Below are 21,180 nucleotides of genomic sequence, written 5' to 3'. Positions count from 1 at the left end.
TCCTGGTGTATAGTTTCTGTTTAGTATCACCCACATTTGCTATGAGTGCATCTGGTGCATTGGATAAGATATAGCACCTTTTTGGAAAGACTTGAAATTTAGCTATAAATGGCAATCTACCCAAATCAAGGTAGCAATTTTGTGGGCTTATTGACCCCCCCACCAGCTGATTGGTTAAGAGGCCCTGGCCCTTATCACTGATTGGCAAAGAGGGGTAGGACCACAGCTCTCTCAGCAAATCTGTGGTGGAGGGAGAAGACATTATCTTGGCTGCTCCCCCTCCTGTCGGTGGCTTCCCTGCCCCTAGCGGGCCATGAGGCTGGACCACAATGGCTGCTGGCTCCCACTGGGATGCCAACATTTTATTTTTAGTAAGTTTTTTCTTATTTTTCCCAGTGATTCCATGCAAAATCACAGAAACCACCATTTTTCATGATGTTCATAGAAACCACCATTTTTTGCAGTTTCCATGAAAATCGTGAAATTGCTGTTTGAGTAGGTCCCTCCTTATAAAGCGCTGCTGAACTGAAAATCTCAAATTAAAGTGTTCTCTGCTCTTGTGTTGAAGAAGAATACCTACAAGATCTTTGGATAATCACTGTTGCCCTGCAAGCCATTTTCATACTTTCTAGCATTCCAGAAATGCAAAAGGAAGAAAAAAGAAAAATAATAAGAACCTGGAAATGCAGAAGGAAAACACACCGATGGGAAAGGAAAATTATTTTCACTCTTTTAAAGAGCCCATTCCTGCAAACAATGGAGGAAGGCCAAAAATGAAACAATGTATGAAATATTTTTAAGTGTGTCCCTTTAAGTATGGGAAATCAAGAATTAGAATGAATTTTGTTTCACTTTACTGAGGTAAATATTTTACAAGATCAACGGGTTCATGACAATAGCAACTGGTCTCACTTAAATGGAATCTGCCTCAAGCTAATAACTCAGACTATTATTTACATGCTCAGACAATAGACTTTGAGATTATGACTTATTCAGTTGTATACAAATCTCCCATCATAATGCACTTGGTGAAATGAGGTGGGATATGAAATTGGCTTTGGAATGAGCCAGGATTTATTCCTCTCTTGACTTCAGGAGTAATAGACATCCTTATTGCTGAGTCACTATATGCACAGAATTCACGCAGTTTCTCCACGCCACTTGTGGAGGACTTACGAAGAAAGAGTGTGACTGATGTTCATCAGTTGCCAACACAGTCTTTCAGTTTTGCAATGAAAGCCAATGTGCCCTGATATCTACTCATGTCCCCTATTATCTACTCATCTACCCCGCTGCCTGCCTGCAGAAAACAGATGGCATTTTATGAACTAAAAAGAAGAATATTCTTCTGTTCATTGCTGCAGCAAGTACCAGCCAAGACTGCAGCAGACTTTCCATGCAACAAGACTGACAGAAACGTCTCACAATTGTTCCCAAAGGGCCTCCTTGCAAAGTCCAGTTGGTATGAAAAGACCTCCATGTCAAGGTCAGTATTCTTTGATTTTAGCTCAAATTGTGTTGACAAGCATAACACATAATATTGTAGAGTAATGGGATTGTGCTACTTCAGCTCTGTACATCAATACAACTTTCTACCCATTATGAAAGTGAGGACCTCAGCTGTGACAACTATATCAGCTGTCCCTTCCATCTACTCCTGTGGAAAGTGCTCTGTGGAAGGTGGGAGCAATGTGACTGGCCAGGGCAGAAAAAAGGATGAGCAAAAAGACCTAGATTGGGAGGGGTGAGGAGGGAATTAACATCATTTCCCATGAAAATAAAGCTTGAAGCTGAAAAATCTGTTTTTGTGAAGCCTTGTCTATGGGGGATGCTCTTTTGAGGTGGTTCAAGGTAACCATGTGCAGTTCTGATACGTCTCTCTGGAAAGCATCATCAGAAAAATCAAAGGGAAAAAAACATGTAGTGCCACACTCAGTGCTGAGCCTTTTGTTATTTCACCAGAGCCATGAAGATGTGAGAAGAGGGATAGAACCTCACAGCCCAAACTGATAATGATCTCACTGGATATAGAGCAGGATCTTTGTAAGGAGAATGATAAAATGATCTCGCTTTCCATAAAATCTGTCCAGTCACCCAACTTGGTGACATATGTAATTCTGTTAGGAATAGAAACACTGCATAATCTATCACTATCTGGTCCCTCCTCTGTGTATGCAGGACATTCTCTCTCTAGCCCTATTCTCTCCTTGCATCTCAGTGAGTGTGTCTACGTGGGACATTTACTGCTGAGTTGTCTATTTAGCTCTGCAGTCTCTATGAGTGCAGCCCTATTAGGCCACAAAAAGTAATAAACTCTGAAGCAGGTTAGCACTTGTAAATACAAGTATTACCCTGCTGTGGAGGGGTTTTTTTCTGTGTACAGCAAAGCACATATAGACACTGACTTGGCTGGCTTAGGCACGAGGATGATTCAGTGTGTGGGCTACCTGTTATCTAGCCTCACACTTAAAACACTCTTTGCCCCAGCCAAACCCACTTCTGCATATTCAGTCGGGTTAGAGAAGACCTGGGCTTGCAGGTTTACCTTCCCCCACCCCCCAGGGCCCTCTGCCAGCTGAGGCTGCTCCAAGCTGACTCAGCATGCTGTGGTCCTAGGTGCATGTGTAAACATGGCACCTGGGAGTAATAAACCCCAGCACGATAAGCTGTTGTTAGTGTGTAACAACACAGTCAAGCAACCAGGGCAGCTGAAACACATGGGGACAGTGCCAATATCTGACTGCTGCCATGCCACCAACACGATCCTGTTAGGGCTGTGTGAAACGCCTGCATTTCATTTTGGTTTCTGATTCGGTATTTGGGAGAGACAGTGTTTCATTTCAGCATTTCAAATCATTGTCCTGTTTTTGTTTCAACTGAAACTGTTTCGGAATGTCGATGGTGTTTAAGTGTTTTGGTCATAGGTTATAATGAGGAATCACAAAACTGCCTATAACTTGTAATTTCTTGCCTGATTCAGATTAAACTTGCAAGCGTGGTATCCCCTTCTCAGGCCATGAAGCCAGCCAAGTTTCAGGGAGATAGGTGCAGGAGTTTCTTCTGGGAAACTGCACCTCAAACTGTTCGAAGCAAAACTAAACTAGTACTGGTATCACTTGCTGGCAGCGGCAGCCCACACCCCCCAGGAGAGCTGTGGAGCTGTGCCAGACTCCTCCCAGGGGGCACAGGCTCCTGGATCTGTGCACGGGATAACAGCATGCTGCCATTGCCAGCTGGGACCAGCAGCAACACTAGGCTTCCCTGCGCTCAGCACGGGCTGCACCCAGCGCCAGTCCCAGCCAACAGTGGCACCCTGGTGTAATCCTGCATGCAGATCTGGGGGCCTGTGCCCAGTGGGAGGAATCTGGCACAGCCCTGTGAAACCATGCCTCTAGATAGCTTGGGCCAAGGCTATCCCACAAAGAGGGCTATCATTTTCATCCCTATAGAGGAGGTGCAAAGCATCCTGGGACACTACGAGTTAATTTGAATCTGGAGAGAATCTGAAACAGAAGTTTAATAAACCAATTTAACCTAAATCAGTTGAGTCTGATATAACATCTATCCAGCTTTATCTTAAACCAGTTTTGGCCATTTTGAAAGCAGTTTATATACACTGAACTTCTGTTGTGTTACAAATCTGAACCAGCTTCTAATCACTTATACATTTTATGTGTAATTTCTGTTCCTAGCCCTAATGAAATCAACTCAATAGCCTCAGGGTTGCTATTTTTCCTCCCAGCCTCATGCCTTTTACAACCTACTTCTCATTTCTCCAGGCATCAGTCTATCATTTATTCATCCAAAATCTGATTTCAAACTATGAAAGTAGGGAGCAGTTTCATGGACATGAGCTCAGCCAGCAATCAATATCCCAAGCGTAAAGCATTTCTAGTAACCCAGTCATTTTCTGGAAGCTTAGATGATTTAGAATGACTTGTGCTAATGACATGCCATGGCACTATATAGCACTGCTTACATGTGCAGAAGAGCTGTTTTCTGTTGTGCTGGCCTCCCTGTAGTAGAACATCCAAAAGGTTTTCAGGCATTATTAGTATTAGTCAGTGGAACCTGAAATCACTCAAGCACTCACCAATGCTTCTGCTTCTCTCCTCTTCCCTACCTTCCTGCCATAGGGTATGTTGCCGTCACACTGAACTAGTTAGTGTGAAGCTGTTCCTGTGCCTTTTACTGAACAGACTCAGAACTACTGAACTGTGTGTCATTGACCCCATGCTGGTACTGGATACAAAGATCCTTCTTCAGCTCAAATGGTACAGGGTTGTGCTTTCTATTTTCAGTGTCCCCAGTTCCAAAGGACCGTAGTACACGATGTAGTGCCAACTGTGAACTCTTCAGTGACCATGGATTTCTTATATTGAGTTTATGTCACACTGCTCAGTAGCTTTTAATTACCTACGTACATCTTTTACTGATTGCTTTTGTTTAGCATATGAGATGAAACAAATCCTGAGAGACTTCGAGCAGGATTTTTAGGAAATACTGTTTAAACAGCCTGCTTCCTTTTAATGGCTTAGCTTCTGCTTTTTATGACAAATATTTTTGGAAAATTAAATGCAGACCTATGCAGTCCTTACAGAATATAAAAGAGGCTCTTCTCTGCCTTCTGTCCCCAGACTTCACTGCCTCAGACTCTGGAAATACTGTGGTTCATCAGCAGCTATATTAAAATTGTCCTTTATATGTCAGGTTTAGAAAAGCTCTCCATTTAGGCCAGCTTTCACTTGATAGAGAAAATATTCTCTTGATTTTTTTGAATTTCAGACAAAATGCCTCCTCAATGTCTGAAAAAGGTCTATGGGAAAATATATCATTTTAGAATGTTAAAAAGTCTGGTGGCACTGGAGAGCATCATCCCCCTCCTCCCCCAAGCTTTTAATCAGGGTCCTGAAATTTCACCTAATAATGCACCCACATACTGTAATTCTAGAATTTCCTGACTTTAAGTGCTTGATTTTCTAGCACCTGAGCACCTAGTTTCTTAACATAGGTGCTCAGTGTGCATTTATAGCATACCAACAACGTCTGACTGTCTCCCCACCCTTCTGTCCCTGGATGGTGGCCACATGTTCTGGTTTTGCCTGTTCTTAGAGCATAGCCTCTTCAGGGCAGGACCTAGTGTCCCAGTTGTTTTGAAAGCACCGTGTATATGTGTAGCTTTATATAAATAATGATAGTATCATTATTTATAACTACCAAGTTGCCAAATCTTCAAGTAAACACTTGTCTGTTTGTGTGTTTAATTAGACTAACAAAGATTATATCTGTATATCAGATTCTCAACGGATGTTTTTCTGTGTCTATTTAAAAAACCTTAGAAAATATATCTAAAGTTTAACACAAATCTGGAGTTGGATAGTGTTATCATTTTCATCCCTACAGTAGTTGTCATTTCACTAGAATTTCTTTAAAGCAGCCTTCATTTTGGGATTGTGGAAAAAAAATACTTTTTTCCCGTGGGCCACAGAAGACTCTGGTGTACTTCTTAATATGTAATAAAATTATTTCTATAATTTTTTACTTTGTTTTGGAAATTATTTAACTGGAACATGAAGTGATTTGGCTAGATTGCTGGGCTCAAAAGGTGCATCTACGTGACACGCTTTACTGTGTAGTAGCATAGTTTACTGCACATTAAGTGTGCGCGTCTACAAGTACACATGCTTACTGCACAGTAAACCTTGTTAATTGCGAGCAAATTTGCTACATGCAAATACAAGTATCATATTTACTTGCAATTACTTACTGTGCAGTAACGCTTATGTAGACACCTCACCAGGAGCAAATCTGCTCCCCGTCAGCCAGCTATCAGTGGGAAGGAAATTGTTCCCTGCCCCCAGGAGCTGCCTGCTGCCGGGGCAGTCTCTGCCACTGGAGCCTAGGCAAGGACTATGTTCCCCTGCCCCAAAAACAGGTTGCTCCAAGCCACCCATTCCAAGATTGCAATTGGGGAGTGGGGGCTGAAAGATAATGATCACTTCACTATCACTACTGGGGAACAGGGGGCTGGGAGATCCTTATCTCCCAGCCTGAGCACCGTAACCATGGAGCTTGGGCTGAGAGAGAAGGATCTCCCAGCACTGGCCCCATGACTGTGGAGTTTGGGCTAGGAGATAAGGATCTCCTACTGCTGGCCCCATGCTCACAGAGAGCACGGGGAGCACGGGGCACTGGGAGCTCCCTGCTGGTGGAGGCTGGAGAACCTCTTCCCTGCCCAGCTCTGCGATTATGGAGCTAGGTGGGGGAGCAGGCCTGTTCCCTCACCCAGCCTGTTCCCCCACCCAGCTCCTCAATTGTGATCACAGAGTGGGGACTGGAAACTGTCCTGGTCAGGGGAAGATCCCACCCAGCCCCATGCCCCAATAGGGCAAATCAAGGTGTGAGGTTTGGAAAGAGCTGCAGGTGTGCCCTGCCTACCTGCCACACGAGTGGATCAAGGCAGGGGTCTGGGACCTGCCCCACCCCTGCAGCTCTTTTCAAGTCCCCTGCCCCCAGTTGGGGAGCAGGGACCAGAAGCTCCCTGTTGCTGGGGCAGGGGGACATTGTCAATGACCTTTAGTTAAAGTGCCCCCACCTCCATTTTGAAATGTGGGAGTGCTGAATACATGCGACACAGAGGCTGTTGGAGCACTCTAATTAGCACTCTCAAGCAGACTCAATTAATCAAGTCTACTCCAGTGCATGCTAATTAGTACATGTCAGAGCAGAGGTCCATCACATGTATACATGTCCATAATGTTCCCCTTGCAGATATTTCGGCATGTGTTCTATTATCCCTCTATATCAGTATGGCCCCCCATCACAGATCTGAATGTGTTCAAAGCATTTAAAATGCTTATGACAGTAATAGTGTCTGTCTCTTCCTTCCTGTTTCTGCCTCAGTCATAGGAAAAATTGCTTGATGCAGGTGGGGGGCTCCTAAAGTTGTTAGATGCTGACATATAAAAGTTTATGCCCAAGCCTGGCCCAGCCCCACAACAATGGTGGGGAGGGTTGGGGTGCAGGGCGAGCCTGGCCCTGCAGCAGAGGGGAGGAAAGGGGGAGCAGGCCTGGCCCCAAATTTGGTTGGGCTTTTTGAATGTCTGTACTTAGCCTTGGAGAGGATGACCTGCACATGTGATTGGGCACAGTACACCACGAAGGTAGTCATGTGAGATAAACTTGATGCAAATCCTGAGTACCAAAGGCAGGATTTCGTGCAGAATGTCTCCACCTATGGGTAGGAAACATGCCTTGAAGACTGCAGGGCTGACATAAAGATAGCATTGTGGGCTGCCTACTGTAGCTGAGTTTTGCTTTACTAAACCAGTACTTCTGATGACAAGAGGGAGGTGATAGGTAGTGACTGCATAATAAAGTTCTCTCTTTCCTTTGGCTTCTCCATGGCAGGCCTTTGTCAGAACTCTGTGCAAATGATATGTGGGTCCCAGCATAGCTCCCACGTAAAAGCATTACCACTGAGGATGGTATATTTATGACCTTTTGTCATGCTTATGCAGACTGGATTTCTGAAGTAATGCACCAGCAGAGAGTTTTGTGCCAAGCCCAAATAATCGTGAAGTACTGCAGGTTTTAAACTCTTCACAGCTGGCATTTCTCCAGTCCTGATCACACTCAAGTTCAGTACTCTCCTCCCCTTGACTTGCTTCAGCAGAACATCAGACAACAGAAAAATCCACCCGTAAGCAAACACAGGGTTCAGGAAAATGCTATATTTCCCCCTGAAGGATTAACATACTGAATCAAGACATTAACTCCATTCTCCCAACCAATATAAACACTTGAAGTCTGCAGATTTAGTAAATGGATTTTGCTACTCAAAAATATCCTATCCACTCATATAATGTATATATATTTAATCGCTCACAAAAACAATGAAGTGACTAGAAAAAAACTGGAGCAGAATGAGAGGTGTAGAAGCAAGCAAAGTGCAGTGCCACTGAAGAATAATGCTACATACTAAAAAAAATTAACCTGAAACAACCCTAAGTTTTAGGAGCACTGAAACCAGGTACCAGAGGATTTTGATTTTCTTTTATTTCAGTGCAGGCCTTCATCTCAGTCTCTCACTTGTCTCCAAGTTACAAAGGGCATCCCTAATTGGGCATAAATATTTTCTCCCTTAACTGTATGATATTATCCATTTATTGTTCCATAAATCGAAAAGGTTGCATTATTTTAACCCTTCCATACATTTTGTGTCAGGAGGGCAGCCTAAAAGATTTCTTGGCACCCAATTGCAGAGACTGCTGAAGACAGACTAACTCAGTGCATTGCATTGTCCTTTTCCTGGCCAGTGAGTCCTTGGACCCTTTTTTACATGGACAAAGGCAGCATAAGTCCAAGCTGCTCCTGGTCCAAGGCACATTTACAAAAGTAGTAAGAAAGTAATGAGTACCTTAGGCTAATTTGTTTTGACAGGATCTTGTTCATGTTACATATGTGCTGACCCAGGTAGAGACAGTAGTTTTCACTTTCATGTTGACTAAATATATTTTTTTTAAATCCAAAGGATGCTTTATTGCTTTCTATCTTGGAAATGTGTGACCTCAGCTTCCCCAGTTTAGTGGATGCTTTCCCACTTCAAAAACTCTGCCCCTGCCCAGCAACATAAACAAATCTGCAAAGCAAGACGTTTACCAGGCTGATTCAGATTGTGTAATAAGCTCCTTCCCCACTGTGGTGAGTTGAAGAGGATCTACCCAACCCACCACTGGAACTGCTAGGCCCCTAAAAAGAATAAAAAAAGCTTAACCCAGATCTTCCTGAATACACACTCTATTTCCTATCCCAAGGTTAGTTATTTCACCTAAAATACTCCACTACTTCTGGTTCCTAACTGGAGCCGATCACAACATTTCAAATTCTGAATGAAACACGTGACAGCATTGAGAAAGGTGCAAGGTGAAAAAAGACATGAAGCTGTATTACCAAAAGGTTTCATTGAATTCTTGTCCAGAAGAAATATTTCGAAACATTCATTTTAGACAGCAGAGTTAATAATGATTTCACTTTTCAGGTAAACATGGGCAGCTACCTTTTGGACAGAAGGAAACAGAACTCTTACTCACCAGATCCACTACCATATCTAGTTAAGCATATCTGCTTGCTTTAAAACATCTATTTGAATCATCAGTCCTCTAGAAACTCAGTTTAGGAAGGAAGGATCAAGTGGGCTTTTTCCTTGTCACTTTACCGCTACTAACAAGGTTTTGAAGACTTAAGTTTACCTTTAGTTAAACCCATGCAACCCCATTACTTAATTATGCCTTTAGTTTCACCAGCTGCTTTCAGTCAGGTATCAACCATTGCATCCAATCAGGTTGTATAACTAATCGTTTTTTGGGGAGATGAACAGATGCAAGTGGCATGTAATCTGGCTCTGCAGCTGAAATATATTCTACAGTGAATTAGAATTGGCAAGAAATGGAAAGTATCTCTATAAAAAGGATTTAAAAATTCCACCAAGTTTTCAGGGATTCCTGATGGAAACATAGAAATTGATTTTCCCCGTATGTTTGTGGTTTTAAAAAGCTGAAAAGTTGTTAAATGCAGTGGTTTTTACATTAAAAATAACTTTTCAGAAAAAAAATTTTTGTTTTAAATGAGATAGCAATTTTTGTTTAAAAACTAGTTATGGTTCCCTAATGCTTTTTATTAGGAATATCTTACATCTCCAGGATGGAGACATTTGCAACTTTTGAATGCTTGGCCTTGTTTAAAATGTGGCACAGTTTTATGAGAGAGAGTCACTAAAGAAATTTAATAGATACAAGGACTAGTTGGGGGTGGGGAGGTGCTATTTTTTGCACAGCCATTTTTCAGACTAGTACTGCACTTCAAAAATATTTTACTGGCTGTATCTGCCATACATCAATTGAAAGGGAGATGAAAGACATCCTCTTGGTTTTGCCTTTAAAAAAAACCTTGGTTTTAAAGTGAGAAAGAGAACACTGTTTTTAACTCCAGGCCTGAAAGCACTTAGGTCCACAAAGATTCAAAGGGACTTGGGAACCTAATTTCAAAATTTAGATCTTCAAACTTTGTCCCCCTGCCTATGAAGGCATCTAAGTTTCCACCAATAAAGTTCCATAAGTCCTGAAGGTACCAAGCTGTACAGAGATATAAACACAAGGTTATATTGTCATACCCATAAAAACTAGGAATACAACAAAAGCCAATCTTACATCTCCAGGATGTAAGAGTATCTCTTGAAAAAGAGTATCCAGGAGATAAGTATCTCTTGAAAAAAAGCACTGCAGGCAGAAACTAAAATTAATTAAATCCATCCATCCAAATCAGAGAAAGAAACTGGAAAAATTTTTTTTTTACATCTCTCCACTTTGATCCAAGCTTCAATATATATTTGCTTCAATATTAGCTTATATATATATATATATATATATATATATATATTGAAGCTTGGATCAAAGTGGATTTAAAACCCCAATTTCCCTAGAACTGGTCAGAAAACATTGGGAGTGACATAGGTAAATAACATTTTCCCTGGAGTCACATGGGTAATTATATCAGACGCACTGATTAGTTCCCATCTGTCATGAAGAATAGACCTGAATTGAGGAAGGTGCCAGTTAGAGTAGCAAATGGAATGTCCATCTTGCAGAACATTTCAAATATTGATTTTCCCCCATTCTGGAAAATGTATATATTTAAAACATAGCTGACTTTTCTCCCCTAACAAATACCTGGAAGCAAGCCAGGCAGCCCACCCACCAACCAGGTGGGAAGCCAGGCAGCAAGTTTGCCAAGCAGCTGCTGGTAGCCTAGTGGAAAACCAGGCGTGACTGCATGCTTGCATGGTTTCCATTCAAATTTTGACAGGATTGACACTTCCAACAGAACATGTCAATTCCACTGAATCAACATTTTCCAACAGAAAACCATTCCCTCTGGAAAATTTTCTATCTAAAATGTTTTATATGTTTCTGTATACCCTTGCCATGTGCCACTGTTGTTTTGTTACACATTCTTAAAACAGAGACATCAAACTTGCTGTAAAATATCTTATAGTCTCATAGGTGAGTGGCCGCTAATATCAGGCATGGTTAATTTGCCAAACTTCTGTGCTTTAATGGTAGTTACAGATATCTATGTATCCTTAAAAAGACTCAGTCAACAACAGAATCTAGTGATTGAATTTTCAAGAAGCCTCTGAGCCAGGGAAACCAATGTAGCTGGGGGGATGCAAAAGAAAGTGGGCAATGGGAATTTGGTAACACAGTTATCCAGAAATGTACAGGTGTACAACCCCTCTCAATCTCTTCCCATGTGTTTTCCACAGTCAGAAAATCCCAAGATTTGTCAGGTTACATACTGAGAAGACTCCAAACACCAAGTTGGATTTTCACGTTATTTCACCAAGATGAACAGCAAATAGGATAAAATCCTGTTTTAATGTTTGGATAGCAATGGATAGCTACAGATACGAACACAAAGAAGCCAATGTGTGTATGTTCTACTACCTGATACTTGTCCATAAATGTATTTAAGACAAGCTGTAAGAGCGTATCTGGTTGTGTAGTGTAAGGCCAGCATTAAAAAGTAACATAAACCTGTGATCACATAGGATAATGGAAAATAGGGCTGGAAGGGACCACACAAGGTCATCTATTCCAGCCCCTGGCTCAAGGCAGAATTGTCCCTGACTAAACCATCCCATGGTTGAATGCAAATGCATACTCCACTGCATTGAGGCCCCAGCAGGCATTACATTTAAGATGCAATTAGTCCATTAAACACATCTTAAATAGCAACTGGCCATGTGTTCAGGCAATTAATAGCACCATAAAGAAGGAAACCAGCCACAAAAAGGTTACACAAAAAATGTGCAATATATTTGTGGCTGGTTTCTATCACACCATAAATTGAACATGTGGCAGGGTTAGGACCAGGGTTTCCAACTATGCCTCATGTAGTTCCTGCCCACTGCTGATCAGCTGGCTCCAGGACCACACTTTGTCTTGAATAAGACCTGGAACCCTGGCATGGTCCTGATCCAGCCAGCGATTGTCTGATTATTGGCTGGCTCCAGGGAACACAGTGGGGCTAGTTCAAGCTCCAGTGCGCTCCCAATCCACCTGATAAGCTGACTGTCAGCCAGCTCTGGGGATCACGCTGGAGTTGGCTTGAGCCCTGGTGTAGTCCTGGAACTGGTAGATAATTAGTTGATTGTTGGGCACTCAGCTTTCAACTTGCTGGTACAAGGGGAGCCCAAGATAATGAGCCCAGGCTCCCCCTGCACTGATCAGTAGGGCACACTTGGAATCTGACACCCATTCCAAAATTGCATGTCCTGCCCATGAACATATAGCATGGCAGGATGTGCAACTGTTGGGGTAGGGATCAGATCCCATCTAGTTTTAAATGAACTTCTTTCAATGGCTTGAGTAGCTATGAGGGGGCCATGTGTAGCAATGCTAAACTTTTCTGAACAGAGAACACATGCATCATAATCCTGGCTTTTGTATGCCACTGCAGCAGCATACAAGGGCTGAGTCTCATTGGGTCCTTCTCTGTGTGTATATTTTGCAATCTCAAAGCCTTGAAAGGTTGTTCTAGGGTCCAACAAAGAGTCCCTACGGCAATATGTACCTTTTTATTTTCTTTTAAAGAAACCAGATGAAATTCAGAAATTACATGGGATCTCATTTCTTTCATCCTTTGTCTTATCCACCCCCCCCACCCCAATACCCATTAAATACTGTGGATGTGTTTAAATTATTTCCATTAAAAACTCCCCCAAATGTCCATAGAATCAGTTATTTGAGAATTAAATCGAAGTAAGACAAACATCTACACACTACTTTTTAATGTTGTACATATTGCATTTTATGGCATCAGAAAGGAAAAAAATAAAGTAACCTTAGAGGCAGAAAATAAATATATACTATAGGAGTATATGCACAGTGCCAAAATTGCATTTGTAAATTTGTAAATGCTGAATCATAAAACAAAATGTACAAAAGCACTTATTATTTCTTTATACATGTCAACCTTCTTTTTTAAAAACTCAAAAATAGTTTAACAAATCTTACAAAGATCAAAGTCTTTTTCCCCTTCACCTGGTTAAGAAGGGTGAAGAAAGTATATCAACAGGAAACAAACAAATAAAATAAGCCTAAACAGGTAACATAATTGGGGCACATTGTAAAGATAGATTTCACCCCTTGGCAGAAAGCCAACAAAAAAGCTAATACTCCACTTACTTCCTCCTAAACCAGAAATGTTGGCCCTCTGAAGATCGGTCTGAAACAGAACTACTCTTTACCACCCTACTTATCAGGTACAGTAATGTTCCCCTTTTTTTGTCCTTTTCAACTGATACATTAATTTAAATCAAAATGCCTATGAAAATAGGGTATCATGTTTTGTGTCCCTCAGTCCTGTGAAGAATTATGCACATTATTAACTTCCTGCACTGTGAGTAGCCTAGTTGATGTTTCTGGTACTACACACAAAGTGTGAAACTTAGAACAAGCCTAAGTTCTTGCAGGATTGGGGCCCATGACTGGTGCCAATTTGTGTTATTAGGTGGAACTGCAACCTCTTGCTATATTTGGGTGTTTACATTTAATTACACTTTTGAAAATAAAATCATTAAAAATACATAATACTGCCTGGCATCTCAACAACAACTGTCAAAGTATAAATGTCACTTGGTGTTTGTGATGCTAACAACTGCTTTGTTCATTTTGCAATGTATTCCTTTAAAAAGAACATGCTTTAACAACTATTTGTAAAGAATTGAATCAGTCTTGCTTTTCAGAGCAAACAGACAGGTATCAAACAACAGACTTCAAAGTTATGGGATATGATATTTTGCTGTGAACTTTAGCTTTTGCACTTGCTGATTATTTTTATTAGAAGAGGCATACTAAAGAGAGAAAAGATGCCATAGGTTTTTAAGCACAACTCTCTACCAAAATTAGTGGTGAATTCTGTTTGAAACTTGTTGGTACTACATGAACCAATATTACTATGTATAGTCAATTGTATGGTCATAGAGAAATTCATTGCTAAGAAAAAGTGAAGTTGTCTAACAACAGAAATCAGTAAAGTTTACTCAATGTGACATGATTTTGGGGAGTATAACAAGACATGTTTACATACTACATATTTTTTTATTCATTGTACCTAAACATGTTTACAGTAGGTTTCAGCATAATCTTGAGTATTCAGGCTTGCTATAAAATGTACTGTAATGACATTTCAATAGAAAATTACAAAGTTTTTCCATGACAAACACAATTAAAGTAAACATCATATTGTAAGAAGTATGTTGAACCAGATCTTTACTTTCTGTTCATCATGGACAACTGAGCTCTATGCCAAAACCCAATAAATCTTCTGAGGCCTTACTTCATCCATGCATTCCATTGAGCAAAGTGCATGCTGAAATGCTTTGCAAATCAGAAGCCCAAATTATTTAAAAATAAAATGCATGGTGAAGTTTTCCACAATCTTAGTGGCAAGTTTATTTTACAGTGGTCCTTGGAAGCATCAACCCTCGCACTAGTTTAGAGAGAAATGTTTATGTGCAGTAGGATACAGTCTTAGAGCTGATAGATAGAGAAAATTTGCCATGGCTAGGGACTGCCCGCAGCGCTGGCCCATGATCCCTAGGACACACTGCACAAGCCGTCTGCTAAGGTGGCAGGCACCTTGAATCCCTCCACTGTGCAGATAGCATGAAGCCTCCTGCCCCATCCTATACAGGTATTACTAGTGCCACAAGGTCTTACCTCTTCCCTGACCCTCCCACACTATGCGCCAGTGGTAGAGACGGCTGCAGGAGCTTGCAGACCACACGTTAATCACTTGCCAGCCACATGTGGCCTGTAGGTCTCCAATCGGACAGTGTGATAGAGTATGTTATGATATTTTTTGCAAAAAAATGTTACTCCATTGCATAAATATACAATTTATGAGATCCTAATCTTTTTTTCTGGAAAGACGTACCCTAACTCCAAATACATAAACAGTCATTTGGACTCCTTATAATGGGCATCTAAGGAATATGGATACATTAAGGAATATATTTTGATGGAAATAATTAAAATATGTACATTTTTTTTTCAGCAACATTTCCCAAAGACTGGAGTCCTTCACCATACAAAAAAGTTTCTCTCATCTAGCTCATAAGCTCCATCCCCTGATATCTCTATCTCTGATATTTGTACAGTCAATAACAGAACTTTATATCTTCTTACCATTCACAAAACAAGTTAAAAGCGGTAATTGCAATAGAGACTGGAACTCAAAAGTAGCAGGCACTACAGCACAATCATCCATTATGGTACACAGAAAAACAGCAAACAAATGTTGATGCTGTTTTCACTGTCCAGTTCCACTGAAAATAGAAGTGGAACTGGTCTTGCTCATTTACATGCTTCCACATCAACTATGGAGAAAAATGCATTATTCTCTTTATTTTGATGCATTTATTTTATAGGTTATGGCACAATTGCCTCTCTGAAGTATTAACCGTAACTCTTGGAGAGACACTATCAATACTGAAATGCAGTAATTGACAATTAATTAATGGTGCATGTGCTATTTACCTCACAGAAATGCATGAGGAATAATAGTAGTTAATATTAGTATAGCATTTTAAAGCTATTAAGTGCTACATACTGTTGTTTATATTTAATCATTTTAAGAGTGGGAGTGTGGATGGATTGGATCCCCACCTTGCAGGGGCTCCAGTCTACCCACCCCATCCTCCAGTGTGGGCTGAACAAGCCCCAGACTGAACTCCCTCCCTTCTCTTCTCCCCGTCCCATTCTAACAGCACCCACAGCAGGGCTGGGTTGTGTTAGCTCAGCCCAGCTCCAGGCAGGTGCTGAAAGATGTTAATGAAGGTACTCCACTTCAGAGTACCTTCATCTAAACCCTCATGTAATGAGGGTTCAGACTGTCATGAGAATGGGCATTTTTAAAGCACTTTGCACCCATGCACTTCTGTCAGCGCATGGCTATAGAGCACTTTCAGTGGCTGATCGTGTGACAAACCATCATGTCTGATCACGCTCCAAAGGCCTGACTGACTTAACTAAGGTCACCACCATATCACTGTTACAGCTGAGACTGGAAATGAGAAGGGCTCAGTGAAACCCAGCCTTATCCCACTAAATTATCCTGCCAATCATAGGCCATAATACCTCTAACTAGCCTTCATACTAGTCACCATAAAACTGGTGAAAGATGGTACAGTGACAGTAATAAGAGTAGAATGGAATTACTATAGCATAGTTCAAATGTAGTATCAATAGCTGGTGCTCATTGAGAGATTTTGAAACTACACAAGTGTGGATCCTCAGTGACATTAATTTAAAGGGGTCATAAATACTCTGCGTCTCCAGACCTTTTGGCCCTACTATCTTGCTTGCACAACTTGTATCACTTGTAATTTATCATTTGTCTCATAAATAAAGCCTTTTTAATTGGATTCTTCTTTAAATTATTTCTTAGGAATGCCAGAACAGACTCAGTGTGGACAGTTTTCTGTACGGTGTCCCAGAAGAATCAAGCAATAGCTCCATCAAGTAGTATGGACCTCATGCTACCTACACTTAAGCGCATGTGTAAGTTCAGCCATGCAAAATTACTATGTACTTAAGATCTGGCCACCTAAGTTGCCAAACAGAAGCTGCTAAGTTGTGTAGAGAAGTTGCTTTTTCACCATTCAAAGCTCTATATTGCTGTGACTTAGAAGCGCATGGCTTTACAGCACTTTAAAAATGAGCACAGCACTTTAAATTAACCATTGTTAAATGAGATATTAAAATTTGAAGTGCTGTATTTTACAGCACTTTCACAACCTACAGTGCTTTAAATAACTTTTGCATGCTTGTCAAATTTCTGGTTCTGGGCTGCAGAGACCCCTGCATCCTAGCCTTAGCCTTGAAAGTGCAGGGAGGCTCATGCCCGGAGCACTTTTGTACACAACCTAAAGGCCCAAGTTACTGCAAATGCTCAGATATATTGTACTTTGAAAAAACAAGATAAGTTGATGCAATTAATATGCCCAATTAATGGAAAACCATTTTGGTCTGATATATAGTTTCAGTTTTAAAAGCACTTTTAAAAGATTTTTGATTTGAGCACTTAAAATATTGTGTAAAATACTTCTCTTAAGGTATGGCCACATACATATAGACACAGCTTTGGAAAGAAGATAGCTTGATTGTAGAACAACATACCAAAAGTGAAAAGATATTTTATCATTTCAATAAACTGGTTTCTTAGCAAAAATGCTGTTATATAAAACACATATATACTTTATCAACTAATAGTCAGATTTCAAATATTTTTAAAAAAAAAAAAAATCAGACTCTACTAACTAGAGATTTTCAGTTTAGATCATCTTAAAGTGCTGAACAAGTGTAGGATTTTACATTACATTATAATAAACTGAGGCATACACAGACTTTATATCTGTTCATGTGTACTGAGCAAAATTCTCCTCGGTTACTTCTGTTCAACTGAATTTGGTATACAGAGGGGATGTCTACATGTGCGCTTTAATGCACAGTAGCTTATTTTACTACACATTAAGTGTCACATCAAAAACCACACTAATAAGCTAATGCACAGTAAAAGAAAGACTACTGCGCATTAAGCATCACTAAAAAAAAGTGTGTGCTTTCATTCCTGCACATTAGGACAGCCCAATGCACATTTATTACTACCTCACCCTAGAGATACTAAATTTAATAGACATGTAGATGCTCCCAGTTTGTAACTGAAATATAAACAAAACCATTATACTTATAAAGAAATATCTTCAATTTATTTGGCAACACTGACTTCAAAGGGGAAAAAAAGTTGGGGTAGGGAATGGATAGATTGCACCCAGTCCCACAGAGCTACTGGACAGTCTTTTAGACAGAATTAAAGCATGACATTTATGAAAAACTCATTAAATTTAACTGGCAAATGGTACAGTCTCATAGTACCAGTTATAGTTACAGAGAATCTACAATGAGTTAGAGAGAGTCTACCATTACTTTATCCTTGGAGCTTCCCTCAAATGAGACTCTACTAGAAATTCATAAACATGGAAATGACAGTAGTGACAAACTGTAGATAGAAAAGAATAGTGCAAAGCCAAGGGCTAGACATTTTAATCTGTCACAACTAACCCTGAGCACTATCATTACTGCTCTTAAAGAAAACATGTACATAAAATAATTTCAATCTTTAATAAATCAGTTGCCTGCATTGCACTTCATATTTAGAATGCACTTACTATCTTCCTGCTTTCCTCAGAAGCAGTGGATGGACAATAAATATAAATTTTCAAACAAGTACATGCTGACTGCCTTCCAGTCATTATTGGTAGCAAATTCATTCAGCATTTAAAAAAAGAAATCAACTAAAAAGTAAAGCAGACAATATTTAAGGCCTTTGTCCCTGCTAGTCTACTCTACAGACTATACTTCCTTAAAATAAGAACATTTACCACTTGTGTTACAGTAACCAAAAAGAGAAGTAAAAAAAGATCACATTTACTGCCAAGAAGGCAAGGTTCCTGAGGCTTAGCTAAACAAAATTAAAAGGATGTTCACTTTATCAGTTTTTCTCTAGCCTCACATATAATAAGCAAAAAGGTAAGCTAAAAGATATTGTCCGATGTGTTTATTTCTGACTTTGCATCACGTTCACCACATATCTATCTTCAACAGTCCTTAGCAAAAGGACTTGGAATCACTACTGATTGTAGTGCAAAATCATACCAATTCCCACGTTATGAAAATGCACAAACAGAAACCAGGCACAAAAGCAAACGCTGGCCAATGCTGGTATGAACACCAGCCAATGATATTATAATTGCTAGGGAATCCAGATCCAATCTTGGTAGTCCCACGCGAAGTAAACCCACTAGTTTCAGTGGAGTTACTCTGAATTATGCATTGGGGTAGCTGAGATCAGGATTTGAAACACTGTAGTGAGGCACCAAATTAAGAGAGCATTAAATGACAGCCTTTTAGATACAAAATAACCAAAAATAAATCATTAGTAATAGTGCTATTTACCTATGTGGGGGACAGAAGTGAAGATGACCAAATGAACAGAGTTAATATTTACATAGGATTTTTTAAGAATTATTTGTAACAATTCCTTAAGGGTTACTTGGCTTAGCCACATATCTAACCAAGTAATAATTTTTCCAAGATTCTTGTTACTACTTTTTTTGAGTCGCTGCAACATTATGATGTACATATATTACATACTGTCTGAGTACATACAAAATGTACTGTGTACTTTGTGTGCATGTGTTCCATTTTTTCAAATATATGTAGATTTCACACGCACCTGCACAATATACATCCACACACACATTCTCCATGGTGTACTTTATGCTCTCTTGGAGATAGATCGTGGCTTTTCATAATGTATTAGATTTACACAAGTTCATAACATCCTCATTATTCACAACAGGCAGCCAATAGTAGATCAGCCCAATGCAGCAGAAGTGCAGATAAACCTAATATTTCAAGAAAACCATGCCACATTTGACTTGAACCAATATTATTTTTTAAGAAAGAATTTGCTACTTTTCCACTCCAGTGAAAGCCCCATCAACTTGAAAAGCAGCAAATTTGGGACATTTTTAGAACCTTATTGTAGTAATAGATATCCAATTTAGATGACACTTTATAGAAGTTTTCAAGTCTGGTTATATATAGTACCAACTGTGAGATGTGCATATTAGTTTCACAGTTAAATAATACACCAAACAGTATCTTTTAACATGATTTATAACACAAATATCAACCATCAATAAGGGTATAATACTCCTAAAACATTACCAGCATAAACAATTCTGTATGTGTGTGTATGCAAATTTTCACTGAAATAATCCATATAATTCAATAGTTTAGTTACAAAATATGAGTTACCTGAATTGCATTCTTGGTAACTTATTCACTTCATAATTTTTCAAGCATCCCTCCCAACAGACATTTTCAGATACAGAAGAAAGAAACTTCATTGCATCTGGATACACGGAAACTAGCAAATACATTTTGTTAAACAAAATGGTAAGAACAGACCAACAGGTAACAGTAATTAATTTCTTTAAAAAAAAAAAAAAAAAAAAAAATCAAAATCTTGATGTATTAGCAGAGTTTTAAGAGGAAGTCTTATATGTTTACACATACTCCCTCGGTTGAATGAGTGGTTCTGCTAAGGCAGAAGAACAATACTGCAGGAACAACACACATTCTGACTGTAGGAAGTTCTCTCATTCTTAGCGCATCTATCATGTTCAAAGGTGGAACATATATGGAGCCTAAACTACCTGACCATCTTTTTGACATAACCATATATACACACCACAGATTCCTAGTCTTTTCCTGCACTGTGACTTGCAAATGATATAGTGGCCTGTAAAGTAGAGGCACTTATCCCAAAAGTTGGCAAGAAGAGGGAAAAGTATTTGGTAGGGATGGCACCAAAATGCAACCTTTGTGCTTTCTCTCTCACACAGATACTATATAGCCAGATGCAAAGACGCACACCGAGTTTTAGGTTGTGGGTGGGTTGTGCTTTTTCTTTTTGCCTCGGCATGATTTGCAGATGCAGCAGATAATACATGGAGATGCTACAAGCAGCAAAGGAGATGTCACCAATGCTATGATGCCCAGACCCACCAGGATGCCCACAACCTGAAAAACAAAAGAAAATTATGATATTTAACAAAACAAGAAATAAAGTGAATTTTATGTGCAAATCACAAGCCAAACAAATGCAGCTGGTCTAAGTACAAACAGTCAAAAAGTATGCGGCTGAATTGACTACATCCTCACTGGTTAGTCTAAGATGTGTGGATTAAACCAACGAGCAAATCCTCAATTTTAATTCCAGAAATACAGCCACATGCCTGCAGTGGCCCAAGCCAGAAGCCAGGGGGCACTAGAGCACACCTCCCTACTTGACTGGAGCAAACAGCTTGGGCCAAGGCTAGCCCACCCACCCTGCAAGGTGAGGAAGAGGTGGGTGGGGGAGGGTTGCGAGGGAGGTGAAAAACCATCCTGGGATGCTGGGGGACTGTGAGTTAACTCAAATATGGAGGAACCTAGAACAGAAGTTCAATAAACTGATTTAACCTAAAATCAGTTAGGTTGATACTAT

At 40.0% G+C, this 21,180-nt stretch overlaps 1 protein-coding gene across 5 annotated transcripts in view; it reads right to left on the bottom strand.

Annotated features, from left to right (window-relative positions):
• Nucleotides 1-12,835: 12,835 nt before the first annotated feature.
• RNF144B (ring finger protein 144B) overlaps nucleotides 12,836-21,180 on the bottom strand; it is a 153,722-nt gene continuing 145,377 nt past the window's right edge. For all 5 annotated transcript variants that reach the window (XM_090039406.1, XM_090039405.1, XM_090039408.1 and 2 more), the window contains one exon: nucleotides 12,836-20,714. In XM_090039406.1, coding sequence (XP_089895532.1) covers nucleotides 20,574-20,714 — 141 coding nt within the window. In that variant the 3' untranslated portion in view covers nucleotides 12,836-20,573. The remainder of the gene's footprint in view (nucleotides 20,715-21,180) is intronic.

This window comes from Crocodylus siamensis, chromosome 3 (genome assembly GCF_052110815.1).
Source record: "Crocodylus siamensis isolate JL-2025a chromosome 3, ASM5211081v1, whole genome shotgun sequence".
Classification (NCBI taxonomy): Eukaryota; Metazoa; Chordata; order Crocodylia; family Crocodylidae; genus Crocodylus; species Crocodylus siamensis.
The sequence above is the reverse complement of the archived record's forward strand: the minus strand, read 5'-3'. Positions and strand labels throughout refer to the sequence as shown.